This window comes from Leptonychotes weddellii, chromosome 14 (assembly GCF_054177405.1).
Source record: "Leptonychotes weddellii isolate Sample4059 chromosome 14, ASM5417740v2, whole genome shotgun sequence".
NCBI classification, from domain to species: Eukaryota; Metazoa; Chordata; class Mammalia; order Carnivora; family Phocidae; genus Leptonychotes; species Leptonychotes weddellii.
Window position 1 is genome coordinate 64,931,468 of NC_138382.1, and position 21,047 is coordinate 64,952,514.

At 46.7% G+C, this 21,047-nt stretch overlaps 1 protein-coding gene across 4 annotated transcripts in view; it reads right to left on the reverse strand.

The window, feature by feature from the left end:
* ASTN2 (astrotactin 2) overlaps window positions 1–21,047 on the reverse strand; it is an 837,042-nt gene that overhangs the window by 334,310 nt on the left and 481,685 nt on the right. For all 4 annotated transcript variants that reach the window (XM_081803478.1, XM_081803479.1, XM_081803480.1 and 1 more), the window contains one exon: window positions 2,602–2,752. In XM_081803478.1, the coding sequence (XP_081659604.1) occupies window positions 2,602–2,752 (151 nt within the window). The remainder of the gene's footprint in view (window positions 1–2,601; window positions 2,753–21,047) is intronic.

Below are 21,047 nucleotides of genomic sequence, written 5' to 3' on the forward strand. Positions count from 1 at the left end.
ATGGTCAACTAATTTTCAACAAAGCAGGAAAGAATGTCCAATGGAAAAAAGACAGTCTCTTCAACAAATGGTGTTGAGAAAATTGGACAGCCACATGCAGAAGAATGAAACTGGACCATTTCCTTACACTACACACAAAAATAGACTCAAAATGAATGAAAGACCTAAATGTGAAAAAGGAATCCATCAAAATCCATGAGGATAACACAGGCAGCAACCTCTTCGACCTCAGTCGCAGCAACTTCTTCCTAGATCATCGCCAAAGGCAAGGGAAGCAACGGCAATACAGAACTATTGGGATTTCATCAAGATAAAAAGCTTTTGCACAACAAAACCTAAAGACAAACGACAGAATGGGAGAAGATATTTGCAAATGACATATCAGATAAAGGGCTTATCCAATTATTTGTTCACCCAGAGAACAAATAATCCAACCAAGAAATGGGCAGAAGACACGGACAGACATTTCTGCAAAGAAGACATCTAAATGGCCAACAGACACATGAAAAAGTGCTCAACATCACTAGGCATCAGGGAAATCCAAATCAAAACCTCAATGAGATACCACCTCACACCAGTCAGAATGGCTCAAATTAACAAGTCAGGAAACAACACATGTTGGCGAGGATGCGGAGAAAGGGGAACCCTCCTACACTGTTGGTGGGAATGCAAGCTGTTGCAGCCACTCTGGAAAACAGTATGGAGGTTCCTCAAAAAGTTGAAAATAGAGCTACCCTATGACCCAGCAATTGCACTACTGGGTATTTATCCCAAAGATACAAATGTAGTGATCCGAAGGGGCACATGCACCCCAATGTTTATAGCAGCAATGTCCATAATAGCCAAGCTATGGGAAGAGCCCAGATGTCCGTCGACAGATGAACGGATAAAGAAAATGTGCTTTATATATACAATGGAATATTATGCAGCCATCAAAAAGATGAAATCTTGTCATGGATGGAACTAGAGGGTATTATGCTAAGCGAAATAAGTCAATCAGAGAAAGATAAGTATCATATGATCTCACTGATATGAGGAATTTGAGAAACAAGACACAGGATCATAGGGGAAGGGAGGGAAAAATGACACAAGGCGACACCAGAGAGGGAGACAAACCATAAGAGACTCTTAATCTCAGGAAACAAACTGAGGGTTGCTGGAGTGGAGGGTGCTGGGAGGGATGGGGTGATTAGATGATGGACACTGGGGACGGTATGTGCTATGGTGAGCGCTGTGAATTGTGTAAGACTGATGAATCACAGAACTGTACCCCTGAAACAAATAATACATTATACGTTAATAAAAAAAAGAGCTGACTGTGTATGCTATTTCCTGTGGTCTCTCCCAGAGACACAGTCCTGGCCCACATCCCTGGCCCCATTCCTCCCTCCATCCCTTATTTCTTTCTTATTTACTAAGATGGTTGGGTTGCTAAGTTGAATCAACAGATTCCTGGGGTTCTCCCTCAGTTTACTGGGCGGGATAAACTAGAAAAAAGCCAGTCTGTGCTATAAATGATCACAGGGTCTATAACAGAGGTAGTAGGCATGTGGAAACAGTAATGATCTTTAGAAGAGTATGGTCACTTTTCCAAGGTGGGGAGGGAAAAAAAGACAAATCTGGAAAGAGGTCTACTTGTTTGCTACACAGGCTGGTGGGGAGCAATTCACTCTAGGCTAAAAGACGGTAGGAGCAAAGGCTCTGAGGCATTAAACGGGGATGTATGTTCAGAGAACCACACCTAATTCACTCCACCGGCTCTAGTGTAGAAGGAAGCAAAGTGATGGAGAGGTTGGAAAGGGTCAAATCAAGAAGGCATCGAATGCCAGGTGAAGAAGTTCATCTTGAAGGGCGAAGTTTACCAAGTGTGCTTCCATGAGCTCTGCCTCCCCACACATAAAACACTCACTGAATTGTTACAAATTCAGGTTCCTGGGACCTAACCCCCTCTACAGTATCAATATTACTGGTGTGGGACCCTGGAACCTACATTTGAAACAAGCACCCTATGTCATTCTGATAAAACAAACCATCCAGTTTGAAAGCCTCTTCTATAGGCAACAAAGATCCTCAAAATCCTCTGTGTCCTTACGCCATGCTTCATTCTGGAGCCTTAAGCAGATAAGACTGCCATTCCCCTCCATGCCCTTGCCTTGGCTATACCCACTCTTTCCCTAATGTAAGTTGACCCACCTCTTGAAGCCAGTTAAACACCATCTTCCCCAACTTCAACCAACCTTAAGGTCTCCACTGAAACTTTCTCTTCTGGACATCTCATTGACATGATCCCATTGTGCCCACAGAGGTAAGACATGCCCTACCTCACCCCCAAATGGACAGTCCCCTTCCTGAGGCCAGGAGCTCTCAAGGACCTATTGCATATTGGGCACTGAAGTTCTGAGGTCTCATTTCATTCTTCCAACAATTCCACAAGGTAGGTTTAACTATCCCACTTTACAGATGGAGAAACCACGGGAGCCTGGTGTGCTGAAGGCCACAGAGGCAGCAGCCATGAGCGAGCTACCCCTCACAGGGAGAGGCCTCCAGCAAGCAGCCTTGGCACCTGGGCCAGCTCCATGGTCATGGGCCAATGGCACTTACCACACATCCTGAGGAGTCTACCTGGCGGTCAGACACGCACTTGAAGTTTCGAGTGCAGCCCCCATTGTTCCGAGAGCAGTCACGAACCGGCCCAAAGGAGGACAGCAGGTCGTTGATGGTTTCGAAGTATGTGGACAGCATCGCTTCTTCCCTTGGAGACAAAGGGGATGGTTAAACCCCAGAGACATGTGTATCATTAGATTAAAAAAAATTAAATATGCATTCATTACAGTTAAGAGCACCATTTATGGTATTTGTAATCAAGAAAATGATACAAATACATATCTAAAAAGAAAATAGTAAGAAAAAATCCAATAGGTATGCCATCATATGACCTGATGTTTGTCTACTTGTGATGAAAAGGAATATACTTGGAACTTAGCACTCTTTATTTCACTAATCCTCATAATTTGGGAAGGTAGGCTTGAGATTTTCATTTTACCAATAAGTGAACTGTGGCTCAGAAGTGGCTGAAGTGTCTTGCTGAAGTCCACCCAGCTTGTAATGTGGCAGAACTGAAGTTTGTGCCAAGCTCCATCTGAGTCCAAAAAGGAAAGCTCTTCCTGCTATACAACTCTTAACTCACATTCTGTATGTTTCTACAGATTCCAGACCTCCCCATAGCAACTCTGCAAAATGAGCACATTCTTATTATCCCTACTTTGGATATACATTGAAACTATTAAAGGTATGGGATTTCCCCCAAATTACAAAGCCTATAAACAGCAAAGCTAAGACACAAACACAGGACTGTCTGACTCTAGAACCTTAGAGCTTTATTTTTCATACTATTGCATAAATGTGACCCCGTCCAGACTGACAGCAAGAGCTGCTGGAAAGGTCATGGGATTCTAGGCAAATGCATCCTTCCTCCCAAATGAGGTTCCCAAGAGATGAGACTGGGCTAGGTACCATGATCCATGGATCTGCCAAAGTTTTATTAGATGAGATATACAGACAGGAGTTTTTGGATGCTGCTTTCTGGCAAAAGGGCCCCCAGATAAGGATATCCTAGCATTGGAGTATCTGTGATGCCCACAGTTGCAGAAGATATTAAAGGGACACCACAGGCACCGAGTCAAGGTACACATTATCCCATGATATAGGACTCATGGGATCCAGAATTGTGAAAGAAGGGAGATGCTTATTGCAAGAAGAGGCCAGGGAGTGCTATTGGTGATACCTCTGGACCATCCTTCATCCTTCTCTCACTGTTTCCCTCCGGAGGCATGGAGTTCTACGTTTTTGTGTCCTAGCTTATTTTCTATCTCCAGTATGATCCCCTTCTATACTATCTTTCATACTGACTGTCAGTGAATCTTGTACATTCCAGTTCTAATTCATACCTCACTCATCAATAATAGCTCTCCATTACTTACAGAAGAAAATCTAAGTTAGTTTCCTTGGCATTCAAGGTCCTTCATAATTTGGTCTCTGCCTGCCCATCCAGCTCCATTTACCCTGTCCTCATATTCTCTACTGGCTAGCCACAGGTCTCTTCTCATTCCCTGAACACACAATCTTAGGTTAGGTTCTCTGAGAACACTCTGAAACAGAGTTGCACACAGCAGATTTTTCAAGGATCCCTCTTCTACACTTGTAGGAAGTAAGCAAGGCAGGACTGGACAAGGGAGAGGCCGACCTGCAATGTGGTTAATGCAAATAGATCTGAAGCTTCAGTTTGTCTTTAGGGGAGCTCTAGAGCTGGGAGGCCCTTTAAGGATGTCCTGATTAGAGACAAGGGGCCCTGCCCTCTGTATCACCATGTTGGCCAGTCACTGGCCAAGGGCTGCCATCTGGAAGGTGGTATCCTTGGGTGAGGCAGTTCATTGAAGGCAATACCCAGGGAGGAACACAGCTATGGGCCATGAGCCACCATCCAGGGGACGGGCAGGTCATCCCTGAAAAAGGGATCTGAGTATAGTATGTACCTTCACTTCTCAGAATCCTTAATCATGCTTTTGGGTCTGGGATGCTCATCTCTGATTCTTCTCCCTGATAAAATCCCAAGAATCCTTCAAAACTATTCAAATTCAGGGCACCTGGGCGGCTCAGACAGTTAAGCGTCTGCTTTAGGCTCAGGTCATGATCCCCGAGTCCTGGGATTGAGTCCCGCATCCGGCTCCCTGCTCAGCAGGTAGCCTGCTTCTCCCTCTGCCTCTGCCAGTCTCTCTCTCTCTCTCCCTGTCTCTCATGAATAAATAAATAAAATCTTTAAAAAAAACAAAAAAACTATTCAAATTCATCCATCCATCTATTCATTCATATATTGCACATGCTTATTGAGTGCTTACTTCATAGGAGGCACTATTCTAAGTACTGGGGATGCAGAAGTGACGTAGGACAAAGGCCTTACCTCCACAGAGCTTGCTATGAGTTCCTTTGTGAAACCCTGTCTACATCCCCCAACCAACCAGAATTAATTTCTTTTCCCTCTGAACACATTGTTTAAATCTATTTTTTTTTAAAGATTTTATTTATTTATTTCAGAGAGAGAGCACATGAGAGGGGGGAGGGGCAGAGGGAGAAGCAGACTCCCTGCCGAGCAGGGAGCCCAATGCAGAACTCGATCCCGGGACTCCAGGATCATGACCTGAGCCGAAGGCAGTCGCTTAACCAACTGAGCCACCCAGGCGCCCTTGTTTAAATCTATTATCTCACTGATCTTAATCATTGGCTCTATGGTTTCCCAGAAAGACCATGAGCTTTTTGAGCAAATGCCTCAAGAGTTACTCATCCCTCTCTAGCCCCCAGCACAAGGCCTGGCAAAAACTTGTGATAAGTAAATGTTTTCCAGAAGAAACAAAACACCAGAAGGCATGGATGCAGCCTCCACCTGTCATTGGTCTCAGCAAGAGGGATACGCCTCTGCTCACCCCCAACTCTAGGTTCCCGTCCCAAGTCCTTCACGCTCAGGTCTGTAGTACAAGGACAACAGAGAAGATGACAGGAGAGCTGCTAGACTAGCCCTCACTTCCCAACTTGGCACAGGATGAGGTCAGGGTGACAGGTGGATGGGGGAAGAGAACTAACAGTTCCTGAACTGAGGCTGCTCTTGGGAGACTTGCCACTTTTGAATCATGGAAAGATTTGAGGATTCTGAGAAGACATTAAGGCTATTAAAATATTAATATCCTTAGAGAGAGAAGAAGAAGAAGTGAGAATTAAAATGAGGAGATAAAGACAGAGGGAGGGACAAGCTGAGAAAGTGTGAGACCACGTAAAGAGATAAACATGTAGAGAAATTGCTAGAAAGGACAGAAATGGATGGATGGATGGATGGATGGATGGGTGGGTAGATGGATGGATAGACAGACAGACAGAAAAATACAGAGACAGAGAGACACATCCAGAGGAGTGTCATATAGAGAGAGATTAAAAGAGAGGATTATGGAGGCAGAGAAAGTATGTGAAAAGAGAGTCTGAAATGAAGAGCTAGGTTAGGGAGAAACAGGAGTAAGAAACACAGAGATTTAAAAGGAGAAAACATCAAGGTAAACAGAACAAGGGTGTCCTGAATCGAGCATAGGGAGAGGGGAAGGGAGGAGGAGGGGGCGGGGGGGAAGGGAATGGGGAAGGAAACAGCCTCAGAAAGACAGAGAATGAAAGTGAAGAAAAAGACCCTGAGTGAGTGGAAGAGAACACACACAGGGACACAGAGAGCAGTCAGAGAATGACAAAGAAAAACAAAGGAAAAAAAGATAAAAACAAGCAAAAAATGTCACCTTGCAGTGGAACCGGAGACAGCTCAGGCTATACAAATAAGGAGGCTGCTAGCTTTTAAAAGGATTGAGTCTGCATAAACATCAGTTACATGAGGGGAACATTATTTCAAACACAAAGACCTGACACTGGGGCTTTACTGAGCCTAGCAGTGATTGTGTCAGGCTGGAGAAATGAAGAATCATCTGGCGCAAGCGAGAGAAGTAGCTCAAGGCAAACCCTGATATTTTCTTAACTCCAGACTTAATCCCTCATCCCAGCTGCTGAGTTTAGGATTGGGGATCTGTTGGAGCTTAAAGCTGCCCCAATAGCTGGGGGCAAAGGATCAGGGGACTAGCACTGCAGGTTGAGGTGGGCTGGGGTGACAGAGAGAACTGGGTGACTCACAGCTTTGCCAGAAATCACCATTAACACCAACATCTTCATCATCTCTAACTTTCTGAGCACCTGCTGTGCATGGACACTGTGCCAGGCTCCTTCCCCAGGCCCTGTCCTTTGACTTTCACCATTGGCCTAGGAAGTATACCTTTTTACTCCTATCCTGCAGCTGGAGAGACTGGGTCTTGTGGGGAGGGGAGTTCTGTTACTCTCCCTGGTCCATGAGGTGGAGAGGCCAGGGTGTGCATCCAAGTCAGCCTGATGTCAGGTCCTGAGCTTTCTCTGTGCCATGGGTGAGCTAGGCCAACTTGCCCCGTGCCCTGGGGTGAGACAGAGCTCTTATAACAGGAGAGATGGTAGCAATCTGCATCCAATCTCTGTGTCTTCGTGGAGGAAGAACTGGAAGGGCAGAACCTGGACAACCTCTGCATTCCTCCCAGCACTGTCTCCTGGCCTGTGTATATGCCGTAATAGCCTTGATCCACGCTGGAGTAAGAAGGGGAACCGTGGTGCACTCATTTCCCAGCGTTGCCATAACAAGTACCTGGAACCAGATGCTTTAGAACAAGAGAAACTTACTTTCTCCCAGTTCTGAAGGTTGGAAGTCCAAACTCAAGGTGTCAGCAGAGCTTTGCTTCCTCTGTAGGCTCTAGAGGAGAATCCTTGCTTGCCTCTGCATAGCTTCCCATGGCTCCTGGCAACCTTGGCATCCCTTGGCTTATAGTCAAATCACTCCAATCTCTGCCTCCAGCTACACATGGCCTTCTCCCTGCATCTGAGTCTTTTCCTCTTCTTACAATGACACCATCCAATGGATTTAGCATCACCCTAATCCATTATGATCTTATCTCGATTACATTGGCAAACACCCTATTTCCAAAGGTCACATTCTGAGAATCTGGGTGGACATGAATTTTGGGGGCACATGACTCAACCTACTTATCCATGGCTCAGAGGAAAGTCCTCAAGATCCTGCAGTAGGAGACAGCCGGGACTAGAACACTCTGGTCCTTGGCTCTTACTTCAGTGCTCCTAACCCCACACCAGCCCTTCCAGTTCCAGACCCTGCCTGTTACATTGTGGAATTTGCAAGGCTTATAAAGTCTTAGAAAAAGGACCTGATAAAGCCACTTCTGCACTTGAGAGGAGAAAAAGACCAACTTTAATCAAGTACATAACACATCCCAGGCAGAACAGGGGTCAGCAAGCTTCTCTTTATAGGAGTCTATAGCAAATATCTTAGGCTTTGGAAGTCATACAGTCTCTGACTAACTACTCAAATCTGCTTTAGTGATGCTCAAGCAGCCACAGACAATATGTTATGACAATATGCAAAGTGCAGTGAGTTAGGATGGTATGTTTCATTAAGACCGTATGTACAAAAGACACAGCAGGCTGGATGGCTATTTCTTGGTGTTTGTTTGTTTTGATGGGAACACCCACAGGTCAGTGTTGGGAGTTAAGATCTGAACCCAGCTACACCCGACTCTACAACCCACGTTCTTGCTCCTACGTGAAGTTTCATCTGCACCTCAGTCTTCTCATCTGTAAAGTGGAAACAGTATGTTTCTAGCTCCCAACCATGTAGGATCATTGTGAGAACACAATGACACAATGCACAGAAGCCCAATTACTCTCATCTATTCATCATCCATTCATTCAAGACACCTTTGGGCACCCACTGCAGGCCAGGTACCGAGCTGATCATGACTCCGCTTTCCTTTGGCCTCTCCACACCTCTGTTCCTGCACCTGCCAGGTCCAGGTGCTGTCCACAGTGTTGCCAAGCACCTCTCCAGCTCTGGCATCTGAATTCTTTCTTTCTGATAATCCTGCTTTCAAAACGGAGTCAGCCAGACCCCAGCAGACCGAGTGAGGCTGCCATCCCCACGCTACCTGATTGCTCCAGTGCAAATGCATCACCTGGGTCCCATTTGGCTGAGTCAGCAGAGCCCCACACAGGGTGAGTATGAGGCAGGGCAGCTGGGGACAGATGCTGACGTGGCTTGCTCTTAATAAACTCCAGGGGATGTCTGTGTCACTCACAGAGAGGTGTGAACAGATGACTCAGGGCCCAGACACTGACACGGCCCCACGGATGAGGACTAATCATTCTCTGGTAACAATGGGCTGCCTGGTCTCCTGAGCTCCCGGGGAGGGAGGAACCTCGGGCAGCTACCTCCACCCCAGCGGCATGAGCAGCAGTGTAGACCAGTGGGTATGCAGCAGCTTTGTCTCCTGGCTTCACTCACTATGAGACTCTGGACAAGTCCCTTATACTCTGAGCCTCCACTTCCTCATCTGAAAAATGGGTCTAGGAACACCTAGCTGGCAGAGTTAGCCTGAGAAATAATGTAGACAATGTATGTAAGAAAGTGTCCAATGGCTGGAGTGATTAGTACCATCTCAGTGTCCCTCAAAGTTGCAAGAACCATGGCTTTAGAATGTAAGGAGCTCAATAATGAAGAAGGGAAGGTCCGTTCACTCATTCAAATTTTTCATTGATGTCTAATTTCTTGCTGGGCCCCGAGCTGGTTCCTGGGGCACTTAGGCATAGGTGTGACATAGCATGAGCTAGGGAGGTAGGAAAAAAACCACAGAAGTTACCCTTGCAATATAACTGGGGCCATGGGATCATAAAGAGGTTCCCCTCAGCCAGACCCCGGAAGTGGGGGGTCAGACAAGGCTTTCTGGAGGGGACAGTATTGAACCTGAGACATAAAGGATGAGCAAGAATTGGCCAAATGAAGGAGAGTGGTATGGGATAAGAGTATTGCAGGCGGAGGGAACAGAATATGTTAAGTCCCAGAGAGGTCAGGGAGGACAGGCCCAGGTTCAGGGAACTTTAAGCAGTGCAAGGAAGCATGAGTGCTGGGAGGGGGCGGGGTGTGGCAAAGGATGAGGCAGCAGACAAGCCAGGCAAGGTTTTGTGTGCCAGGCCTTGGCAATTCTGGACTTCACCCTGGGAGATATAGGGTACCCTCCAGAGATTTCTAAAAACAGATCCTACTTTTATTCCCACTAGTAACATAGATCGGTATTTTCTACAAATCATTATGGCAAGAAAAACAACAAGAATAGTGAATGCTTCTTGGTCATTCATCACATGCCCTGAAATGTATCAAGCATTGCTTGTGTCCACCTACTTAACTCTCATTAAAAAAAAAAAAAAAAGTGATGCAAATGCTATGATCATCCCCATTTTACAGAAGAAGAAACTGAGGCGCCATTGTGAGGATGAAAGGCTGTTTTGAGACCAACTGAAGATAATGTAGGTACAGTCTCAGGATGGGAGCCGGGGTACACGGCCACTGTTTTATAAAGATGAGTCATAAAAGGCTTCTGGGCAGGGGTGAGCTGCTGCAGGCCACAGGGAGGCAGATTTGGGCTTTTCTAACATCAGAGCCTTTGAGCAAGGTCCTGCTGCTGCCCGCCACTGCAGGAGTGCAAATGGAGGAGGGATGGCCATTTTCGGGGCTGGTTGTGGAGGAAAGTCCAGCTTCCGGGGAGGGCTGTCCAGTATCATTGTGATGGGGAGAAACAATGGATAATATCTATCGAGAACTGAAGACAGGCAAGCTTTGATGTAACACGGCTTCTCTGGTTATTTCTTGCCATAGCCCCGTGGGACGGTGCTATTCCTACAGCCCCTTCTGTTGATTAACAAAGAAATGCACACCCTTGCGTGCAGGAACCCGCACTCACGGCGGTGGGGGCTGGCCCCGTGTCACACGGTACGTCAGCGTGGTGGAGCGGGGGCCCTGCCCTGGGGTGTCCGCTTCTGAGCCAACACTGTCCTGTTTTCCCCCTTCCCATCCCTTCCCAGCTGGAGATTCTGGGGCTGGTGTTCCAGCTGACACTTCTCATTCCCCTTCCTCTAGCAATTACGGCTCGCGCTAATTTAGGTCAAGAATATACATCGCTGTGCAAAGTGGTCTCCGAGCTTCCTGTGAGTATCTGTGCCTTTGAGTAGCTCGCAAGCTTCCTGCGTGCTGAGATTCTTCCTCACTCACTTCCCCCCATGTGCTGGGTGTGAGCAGCTGTTCTGTGAATACGCACAGGCGGTGAAGGAAGAGGAGGGACCAGGGGGGGCCATCAGCTGCGTGGTCTTGGGGACAAAGAGAAAATGACTGAGTGTCCACTGCCCCTCTGGAAAACGGGGACAATAAGATTCAGCTCACAGGGTTGTGGTCAGGACTCTGGGAAATGGAAGCTATCAAGGCCACTCCTCTGCACCGGGCCCAAACAGGGGGTCTCAATAAGGGGCTGAAGGTTCGGGATACAGGGAGGGACAAACAGAGCAAGGGCTTTGTTCTCTTGGAATGCACAGCTCACTTGATGGCACATAGTCACCCAGCAAGTCCCCGCGTCTATGCCTACTTCGAAATCTGTGCCTCTGTCCGCGTCTACATCTGTAATTACAAACTATAGTAGATGCTGAAAAAAGACAGGGTGGTAAGAGAGCCTATCTCAGAGGGGCCAGTCTAATCTAGGGAGTGGAGGATGGGAGTTGGGACACGGGCTGGGGGAAGCCAATTTCCCCCAAGAGCATCAGACCCGGAAGCTAAACCAGCCAGTGGCCTGGTGAAGTTCTGTCACTCCAGGGCTCTCCCCAGGAGTGTCGGGATAAGGTGTGACCCCCCACCCCCACATGCCCAGTGACCATGGAGTCCATCCGATCTCTGAGGCCATCATTCCTTGGCAAAAAGTTATCACCTCGTTCTGACTGCTCCATCACAGAAATTCTCCTCCTCAGCCTATCGCCCTTTCTCCTGGCCCTTGTGAATCCCATCATCACATTTAAAAGAAACCATGATTTAAAAAGTTCTTAATCTCAGGAAACAAACTGAGGGTTGCTGGAGTGGTGGGGGGCGGGAGGGATGGGGTGGCTGGGTGATGGATATTGGGGAGGGTATGTGCTATGGTGAGCGCTGTGAATTGTGTAAGACTGATGAATCACAGAACTGTACCCCTGAAACAAATAATACATTATGTGTTAATCTAAAAAAAATGTTCGGTGACAAATGCTGAGGATTGAGGATTACTTATTTATGAAATACCCACACGGAGTCATTGAGAGCTCCTTACATCTCTCATCTCAGAGAGAAGATAGTTAAGATGGGCCCCAGGGGTGGGAGGGCAGGGGGTTCTCAGGAACAGCTGCTCAGGAAGCCCAGCCGGGAGCGGGCCCGCTCCCCAGGGAGGGTGGAAGGCCCCAGGGACCTGGGGTAGCAGAGGGAGCTGCCTGGAGCCAGGAGAGCTCGCCAGTAGAGCGGAAATGGGGTGATGTCACCCAGCAGGAAGAGTACAGGCTGCAGGCTCCAGACACAGGACCCGGCTCCGGCTCTGCCTCGCTCTGCTGGGTGTCCCCAGGTGACTTCCCATCCTCTCTGAGCCTCTCAGGTTCCACATCGATACAACAATTGGGTGATCTGGAAGGGTCCATCCAGCTCAGATTTCTAATAACATTATGTGGCTTCGCAGGAAAGATAGGGTGGAAATATAAGAATGGGGTCGGGGGGAGAGAGAATACCCATTGTTTCCACTGTATCTGTCATTGCCATTGTTGGGCACCTACGGAAATCAAGGGGCTGATACAATCAGCAGGGAAATCAGAAAGTGTTACCCTGTGTTACCACGAAGAAACCACGGGCTCAAACCAGGCCCTGCCCCTTCTCAGCTGAGAAAACCGTCACATCTCATTTCACCTCCCTGAGGCTCAGCTTCCTCAAGCATGGATCATGGGCAACAGCACCTAACTCTTAGGTAACCGTGAGGATCATGAGATGATAAAAGGGTTCTAGAGGGGAGGGGGTTGGGGGGATGGGTTAGCCTGGTGATGGGTATTAAAGAGGGTTTGTATTGAATGGAGCAATGGGTGTTATACACAAACAATGAATCATGGAACACTACATCAAAAACTAATGATGTAATGTATGGGGATTAACATAACATAATAAAATAAAATTAAAAAAAAATCTTAAACAGTTTGAAAAAAAAAAAAAGGCTCCATGAAGGCAGGGCTCTGGTGCCCTCACTGCAGTCCAGCACCTGGAACGCTGGACAGGCTCCAGATTGTTATCAGAAAGATGAATGAGTACATGAATGAATGAATGAATTCAAACTGCTGTCAACTACTCCACCCAGGTACTCATTTTTATTGTTGTGTTGTTACTAACAATAGCAGGCTTCTCCTCAATCCTGAAAGCTACTCGAACCAGAGAACAGGGAGCTCCTAACTCAGTGCCCAGGACCCCTTTGTCAGCCTGCAGAAGCATATGGGCCACATCTTATAACATTTTTAAGTGGAGAAAATCAAATGCAGAAAACATTACAAAAGGAACCACATATCAAAAACAGTTTTTAAAAAGCCAGCTGCAATATAATACTATATATGCTTCTTTGTGGACACATTAATAAAAATATCTAGTAACAGATGTAATAATGACCATAAACTGGAAGTAGTGATGAGCAGAAACTAGATTTGAAGATCTGCAACAAAGGAAAGATGATAGAAAACTGCATGTGATTTCTTTTAGTGACGAAGTCATAGGTGCTGTTAACACGCCCATGTCTACAATAGAAGAAAATGCTAAATTTCAATGAGCGGTTGGTGAAAGTGAAAATGTATTATTTTTCCATGTGATTTCATGGACCTCCAGCTTGGACCCCAGGTTGAGAGCCTCTGCCTAGACCAGCACTTTGATAGAGAAAGTTTCTCCCTGAATATATGCTGGTGTGTGAGCAGAACCAAAAGCTTGGGTCTAGAGAAAAGGAGGCAGGACATTAAAACCCAGCTATGATCACACCAACATCATTCCTTCTTGCAGGGGCATGGGCGGTGTGCTGAAGGGAGAACAGACTTTGACTTCAGACAAAAATTTTACAAAGCTCTCAAGGGTCTTTTCTGGCACGAGTGACCCCCTCCCTGAGCTTCTGTTTCCTCATCTGTAAATGCATCATTGCTGTGTTTCCTGCAGGATGGCTGCAGGACTGGGTGAAATAAACAAGGCAGTGCAAGACCTGTACAAAGATGCAAATGGGAGCCCCTCTCTGTCACTCATCTGTTCCTCCTGGGGTGAGACAAGTTTATTGCAGTCACCCACACATGTACCACGGTGGGGATGCATTTCTGCATTCTTTAGCACTACTGAGTACCAGGCCATCTGCTAGATACCCAACACCCAGAGGTGCCCAGACAAAGCCCCGCCCTCAAGAAGTGCATAGGCTGGGGCAAGGGACAGCAGGGTTTACAATATGAAGCAGAGGGAACACTTACGGTAGAGATGCATAAAAATACACGAGATCCCCAAGAGGAAGCAATGAATTCTTCCTGGCCTGCTTAAGGCAGGCTTCCTGGAGGGGGCAGCAGTACATTGGCTGTTCTAGGAAGACGAAGACAATGATGAGGAGTAGGAAGGGGAGGAAGAGGGAAGGAAGAAGAAAGGAGGAGAAGAAAGGCAGGACAGGTGTCAAAGGATGGCACAAAACAAGAGTAACTAAAATGTGTTAGGGAGTGGGGAGGGAGGATTGTTGGGGGAAATAAGCAGAGAGCCCATTAGTAAAGTGAGGGGTGAGCCGGAGAAAAGGAAGCTCACCAGTTCAAGCCCAGAAGGCAGATCTTATTACCTCATTTTATAGATGAGAAAGCTGAGGCTCAGAGTGGTAAAGTCATATACGATCCCATAGTTCCGAAAAAGTGGAGCCCCAGCAGGAATCCAACCAAGCTCCGAATCCATGCTCTCCCGAGTGTGGTACTGAGTGCCACTTGTAGAAGACTGTGCTTTCACGAAACCTACCCAAAGTCAGAATCGGGAACCAGAAACCTTGAGGAATAGGACTTTGGTGATGGGAGAAGCACTGCTTTCCCCGAAAAGGCAGGCCTCACCCCCTTCCCTTGCCTTACCGGCTCCATCTCCTACTCCTCAGGCCACTAGCCTGCAGGGGACGCCTGGGTGCTGGTGAACACGGGAGTCTGGTCTCCAGACAGCTGTCAGCCCGCAGCCAGGCTACGTGGGCCCTGGGGGCTTCTCTCTTGCCCTCTGCACCCCCACCCTGCCAGGGGCCTCTGCTTCTGGCTTCTGTCCCAGCCAGGCTGCCTCTGCCACGTGCTGGCAAGAGGGTCCCAGGGCCAGCACAGGTGGGAGGGAGCCAGCACCTGCCTCCCTCCCAGGGCACTGGCCAGTATCTGTAGAAAGCCCTAGAGCATCGGCATGCTGGCCATTGCTGAGACAAGGGGAGAAGTTTCTAAAAAGCGTTTGGAGGACAGGGACAGGCAACAACTTCATTTTCCAGCTTCACGAGCTCTTCCTTAGCTAGGGGCATGTTAGACTCACTCTGCTGACAAATCCTCATTGGCTTTGAAGACTTCTTCTCTCCTTCACGCAGCCAAGCCAAATTAGTCGTGTTCTCTGTGGCCTCACTGAATGCTGAGTATGCTTTCTTAGTACTAATAATAGCGTGGTAGCCAAAGAGTGAGCTCTCCACCTGCCCTGTCTCTTACAATACTCGCGGCACCCCTGCCAGAGAGGCCAAGGGAAGGGAAGAGACCTGCTTGAGGTCACGATCAAGTCCACACCTAGCTCTATCTGACTTCAAAGCTGGAGGCATTTTTACCTTCCATGCCAACCCACCACCAATTTCACCCCTTTTCATGAACGAAGTGTGTAATACAGCCCGCCTCCTCTGGGAACAATCCCACGGACAGCACAGAGCTTGGCCTGGAAACGGGTACAGGGGATGTTTGAGCAGAGAAGGAAAGAAAGGAGGGCTTCAGGAGAGAGGAAGGAAGGAAGGAGCAGCAGCCCGTTTTATCTTCCCATCACACTGTGTGTTTCTAAAGGCAGGAGTCTCTGCCCCCGCGCAGGGCCCAGTACAGCGACATTTAATAAGGAGGTGGCGCATATTTGTTGAATATTTAAATGAACTGATGGAAGCGTAAACAGACAACAAGAGAACTCACTGAGGAACTCCTCAAAGAACAAATACACTAGCCTGATTTCCTGGGAAATTGGTCTTTGAAAGAATTTGAGCTTTTAAGAGCGCAAGGCTCTGCAACCCTTAACAGCTCCCCTTGTGGGAATTACAGGGTCACAGTTTAGGAAGAGGAAGAGATAAAAACGCAGATCAATGAGGCCCTCTCTGCCGACTAGGCCCCTTGGAATGGGAGCTGTCGTTCAGCAGGCGTACGAGTTCTAGAAGTCTGCCCTATCACGCAGCACCTGGGGATGACAACAGTGTGTCATGCAATTTAAAATTTTCTTGAGAGAGTAAATAAATCTCGTGTTCAATGTTCTTACCACAAACAAGCCAACGGACTAACAAAAACAACAACAAAAAAGGAAGAGGCAGGAGGAAACTTCTGGAAGTGATGGATGTGTTCAGTACCTTGATGGTGGTAACAGTTTCACAGGTATATGCACATGTCCAAACGTATCCAACTACATACGTCGAATACGTGCAGTTTTTTTTGGTATATCAATTATACCTTAATCCAGCTGCTAATCATTAAAATAAAAAAATGCCCTTGGCAGGCACCTGAATGGCTCACTTGGTTGAGCATCTGACTCTTGATTTCAGCTCAGATCATGATCTCAGGGTCGTGAGATTGAGCCCTGAGTCAGGCTCATTAGATCAAGCCCCACGTCAGGCTCCATGCTGAGTGTGTAGCCTGCTTAAAATCCTCTCCCTTTCCCTCTGCCCCTCCCCTGGCTTGTGCACTCACTCTCTCTCTTAAAAAAAAAAAAAAAAGAGACCTTGGAATCCCAAGCCACTGACAAGGTCATGGCGTTCCCCAGACTTCACAGTTACAGAGCGGTTTCTAGCCGAGAAATTCTCTCTCTACATGTGTCCTTTGAGGTGGCTTCCTTACACCACCCCTTGTGCCTTGATTACCTTCCGACCCCATAGGTGGCCACAGCCCAGTGCTCTCCCAGCTCCTGGACATGGCCAGCTTCCATGTGGTGGGCAGGGGTGCAAGGAGAAATTCAGCCAAGTTGCAGGAAGGGAGTGGACTGAAGCCCTGAGGGAAATGTAGGGTAGCAGGGACTCCCAGAACTGGACAGCACTTTGTAATTCCAAAATGCTTCTTGGCCAAACAAACCCAGAGCTAGAACAGTGGGGGAAGCATTTTCAAGGTGAGGCATCACTTATTGGGCTGTCACAGTTATCCCTGGTCTTGTTTCCATTTTACAGATGAACAAACTGAGTCCCTGAGAGGTAAAATGGTTTGCTTAAATCAGACCCTCTGATGTTTTGAGCAGTGTCCATATTCTGTAGTGGTTGGTGGAGGGGTGCTGCTTGGAGGAGAGAGGATTTGAGAGGTTTTGAATGTGGCTGTAGGATAAAAAGTATCCATCCAGGGTAGTATGTGTGGGGAATGGAGGGGACCGTGTGCCAGCAAAGGGACAGGAATGCTGGAGAATGAAATCCTGTTCTGTGACGTAGGAGAATCTATTCTATAACACAGATGTAGGAAGCAGACAAAATCTAAGTGGTGTTAGAACAAAGGAAAGAAAGAAATGTTAAAAGAGAACAGTCTGGAACACTGGAAAGCATTCAGGACCCCAGGAAGAGGAATCGGAGTTGGAATTCCAGCTCGGCCTGCAACCTCACTGCATAACCTGGAGTCACATGGTCTCTCTTGACCTTGGCTTCCTCATTTGCCAAATGGATACTATAGCACCTACCTCTCAGGACAGATATGGTCACGAAATGACATAAACCACCGAAAGCAGCCCACATGTGGCCTGGCATGGAGTAAGAACTCAGCCAGTGTGAGTTCCCTGTTAGCTGCACCTCTCAGCCAGGATCTGGGGTGACTGCTGTCCTTACATAGTGGTGGCAGATTGGAAGAAAACACAATTTTGCAAGAGACTCCATCTTATGTAGCACACAAGGCACTTCTAGCTACCTACCCAAACGTTCCTTTAATCTATGCAATGGAAATTCCAGGCAGGAAAAGACTGTGTCCAGTCTATCAGCTATTTGCAAAAAAAAAAAAAAAAAAGAAAATGTTGTAGTGGATAGTGAGTTATGGTAATTAAACAGTTAATTCATTAGTTGAACAAGAACTATTGTTACTCTGAAGCATCAGGATTCTCTGCAGCACAGTTCAACCAATGGGGTTTTTATGTGGTGACAATCAGCAGATAATTTCCCACAGATCATTCATAATGGTAAGACTGTTAGGTATCCAAAGCCTGAAAGGATGATTCTTAATTTCTTTAGAAGCAACAAAATAACCATCCATCCATCCATCCATCCAACCATCCATCCGTCCATCATTTCATTTATCCATCCATTGCAAAGATACTTTGTGAGCACCTGCTATGCCCATCCCTGTGCTAGGCGCAGTCAGAAATACAGACGAGAGCAAGCCATGGTCTCTGCCCTCAACAAAGCCACCGATCTTGAAGAGCAGAAAAGACCTGGGAAAAAGGTCTGTGGGAGGTCAGAAAGGAAGGAGGATGCTTCCAACGTGGGGTTAGGGGAATGGGTAGAGAGCTGGGTCTGCAGATTGAGAAAGACTTCAACCTTCTTGGATCTTTGGTATTGCAAGCTATGCATATGTATATGCTTATTCAAAAATAAGTATCTTATTCACCAAAAAAATCAGTGGTGACACTTGGGAAAGAGGAAGAGGAGGAGAAAGGAGAAGAAGGGGGAGATTATGGATGGAAAACAGGTCATTGTATTTGAGTGTGAAGGCAAAAAGCAAAAAAAATCAGAAGACTGGATTCAAAGAAAATGGCGTTGAACAAATGAAATCTAAATATCAACTCTTCTCCAGAAGCTTGCATATGTCTTAATTTGCATTGATTTGATAAGAAGGTACTGGTTTTCGCCAACCAAGTTGTCAAATATTTTTGTCAAATGATAACTCCCAGTGCTGACAAGGGTAGAGTGAAATATTTTTCCTATTCAACTTGTACTGGTATAAAATTTATGAAAAGCAATTTGGCAAAATATATCAAAACTCCTAAAGTGTTCGTACAATCTGACCTTGTGATCAAAGTAGTACCTTTTATTTTATTTTATTTTTTTTAATTTTTTTTTTATTTATTTATTAGAGAGAGAGAGAGAGAGAGAAACAGCATGAGAGGGGATAGGGTCAGAGGGAGAAGCAGGCTCCCCGCCGAGCCGGGAGCCCGACGTGGGACTCGATCCCAGGACTCCGGGATCATGACCCGAGCCGAAGGCAGTCGCCTAACCAACTGAGCCACCCAGACGCCCCCAAAGTAGTACCTTTTAAAGGAAAAATCAGTAATGCACTTAAGGATGTATCCCCGAACATGCTCTTACCCATATCATTTAAGCATGGCTAAAAGTTGGAATGATCTAAATACTCCACAGTGACAATATGGTTACAAACATTATGGTTCATTCATATGATATGTGAAAATTTTAAAAAATCAGGATTTCTAGGAACAGAGAATCATATGGAAAATTTTATAATAGTAAGTTCTCTTCTTGTTGTTTTCAAAAAAAAGCACAAGAAAACGTGACATATACATAAATACACACATATTTGGAAAAAAATCAAGAAGGAGCTGGCATTTCACTGGGTTGGATGTGTGGCAATGGAGGTAAGACCATGGAATAGACAGCCCTTAGATGTATTCATACCGTATCTACATTCCCTTCTGGTAATAGCACCCCTGTTAGTTTTGTAGAAATTTTCATCACTCTCCCCACAGACATATATACACTGGATATGGTCTCATAGATGCATCGGTCAGGGTGCCTTGCAGTCCTCCAGCCTTCGGATGAGCAAGTAACCTGAGAATTAGGCCAGTTAGAGGTAGACCCCTGGAACTTGAATCTATTTTTTTTTAAAAGATTTATTTATTTATTTATTTGATAGAGAGAATGAGAGAGCGAGAGAGTATGAGAAGGGGGAGGGTCAGAGGGAGAAGCAGACTCTCAGCTGAGCAGGGAGCCTGATGTGGGACTTGATCCCGGGACTCCAGGATCATGACCTGAGCCGAAGGCAGTCGCCTAACCGACTGAGCCACCCAGGTGCCCCGAATCTATTTTTTTTTAAGATTTTATTTATTTATTTGACAGAGAGAGACCCAGCGAGAGAGGGAACACAAGCAGATGGAGAGGGAGAGGCAGAGGGAGAGGGAGAGGCAGAGGGAGAAGCAGACTCCCCACCGAGTGGGGAGCCCGACGCAGGGCTTGATCCCAGGACCCTGGGATCATGACCTGAGCCGAAGGCAGACACTTAAGGACTGAGCCACCCAGGCGCCCCTGGAATCTGAATCTTAAGCAGAATGGCGTGAAGGGCGAGGACCATAAATGTTGGAAATCAATTGCTTATAAATTATCCATGCTCCTGTACCTTGGGGAAGTTCTTCTAGGTACCCCTATGGGGCATGTCTACTTTGGTTTGCTGGCTCCTGTCATAAACACTGGAAGTTTCTGAACAGGGTAAAGACATATATAGAGTTGTGTTTACAAGTAGTTAAGGGACATTTTAGTGCAGAGTGTCTTGATTCAGTTCAGTGTATCCTGAGTTTTGCTAATAGAAGACCAAGAAGAAGATTCAGGATTTTTGAAGGGTGTTGGGAAAGGATACTGTCTCAGGCAGTCGTGACCATAGGGATGCCTGTCTTGTGTCTTCCAAGAGAGAGACCCACAGAAGGCAGCAGACAAGGGAAGGAAGGCCTCCATCAAGGTCCTGCCTCTGCCTGGAAGAGCACTAAGTTGGAGGAAAGGAGAAAAAGCAGAGAATGTACTTTGAGGCCAGTGTTCATAGAGTCCCTGGGTAAACTCACTCTCATAGCTGGGCAGCCAGGCAGGCAGGCGCTACCTGGAAGCTCTGTGTCTTACAAATCTAGGGCTGAGCTTGGGAGCCTGTGCTGCCTGGGAGGCCTTGGGGTACAGAAGAAAGCCAGTCAGCCTGGAATCTGAGAGAAGTAGGCTCAAGTTGCCCACTTGCTGCTAATGTGAGAGATCTTAGGAGCTTCCCTTTTCTGAGCCTCAGTTGTCCTATTTTCAACAGGGTGTTTACTCATTCATATGAAAGCATATTCATTCATTCATTCATTCATTCATTCATTCAAAAATGTCTATCAAGTGCCTACTACTATCATTTACTGCTGGCTTAAGCTTACATGGGAAAATAGGTTCTTTTTTTTTTATTATTCTTATGTTAATCCCCATACATTACATCATTAGTTTTAGATGAAGTGTTCCATGATTCATTGTTTGTGCATAACACCCAGTGCTCCATGCAGAACGTGCCCTCCTCAATACCCACCACCAGGCTAACCCATCCCCCCACCCCCCTCCCCTCTAGAACCCTGTTTGTTTTTCAGAGTCCATCGTCTCTCATGGTTC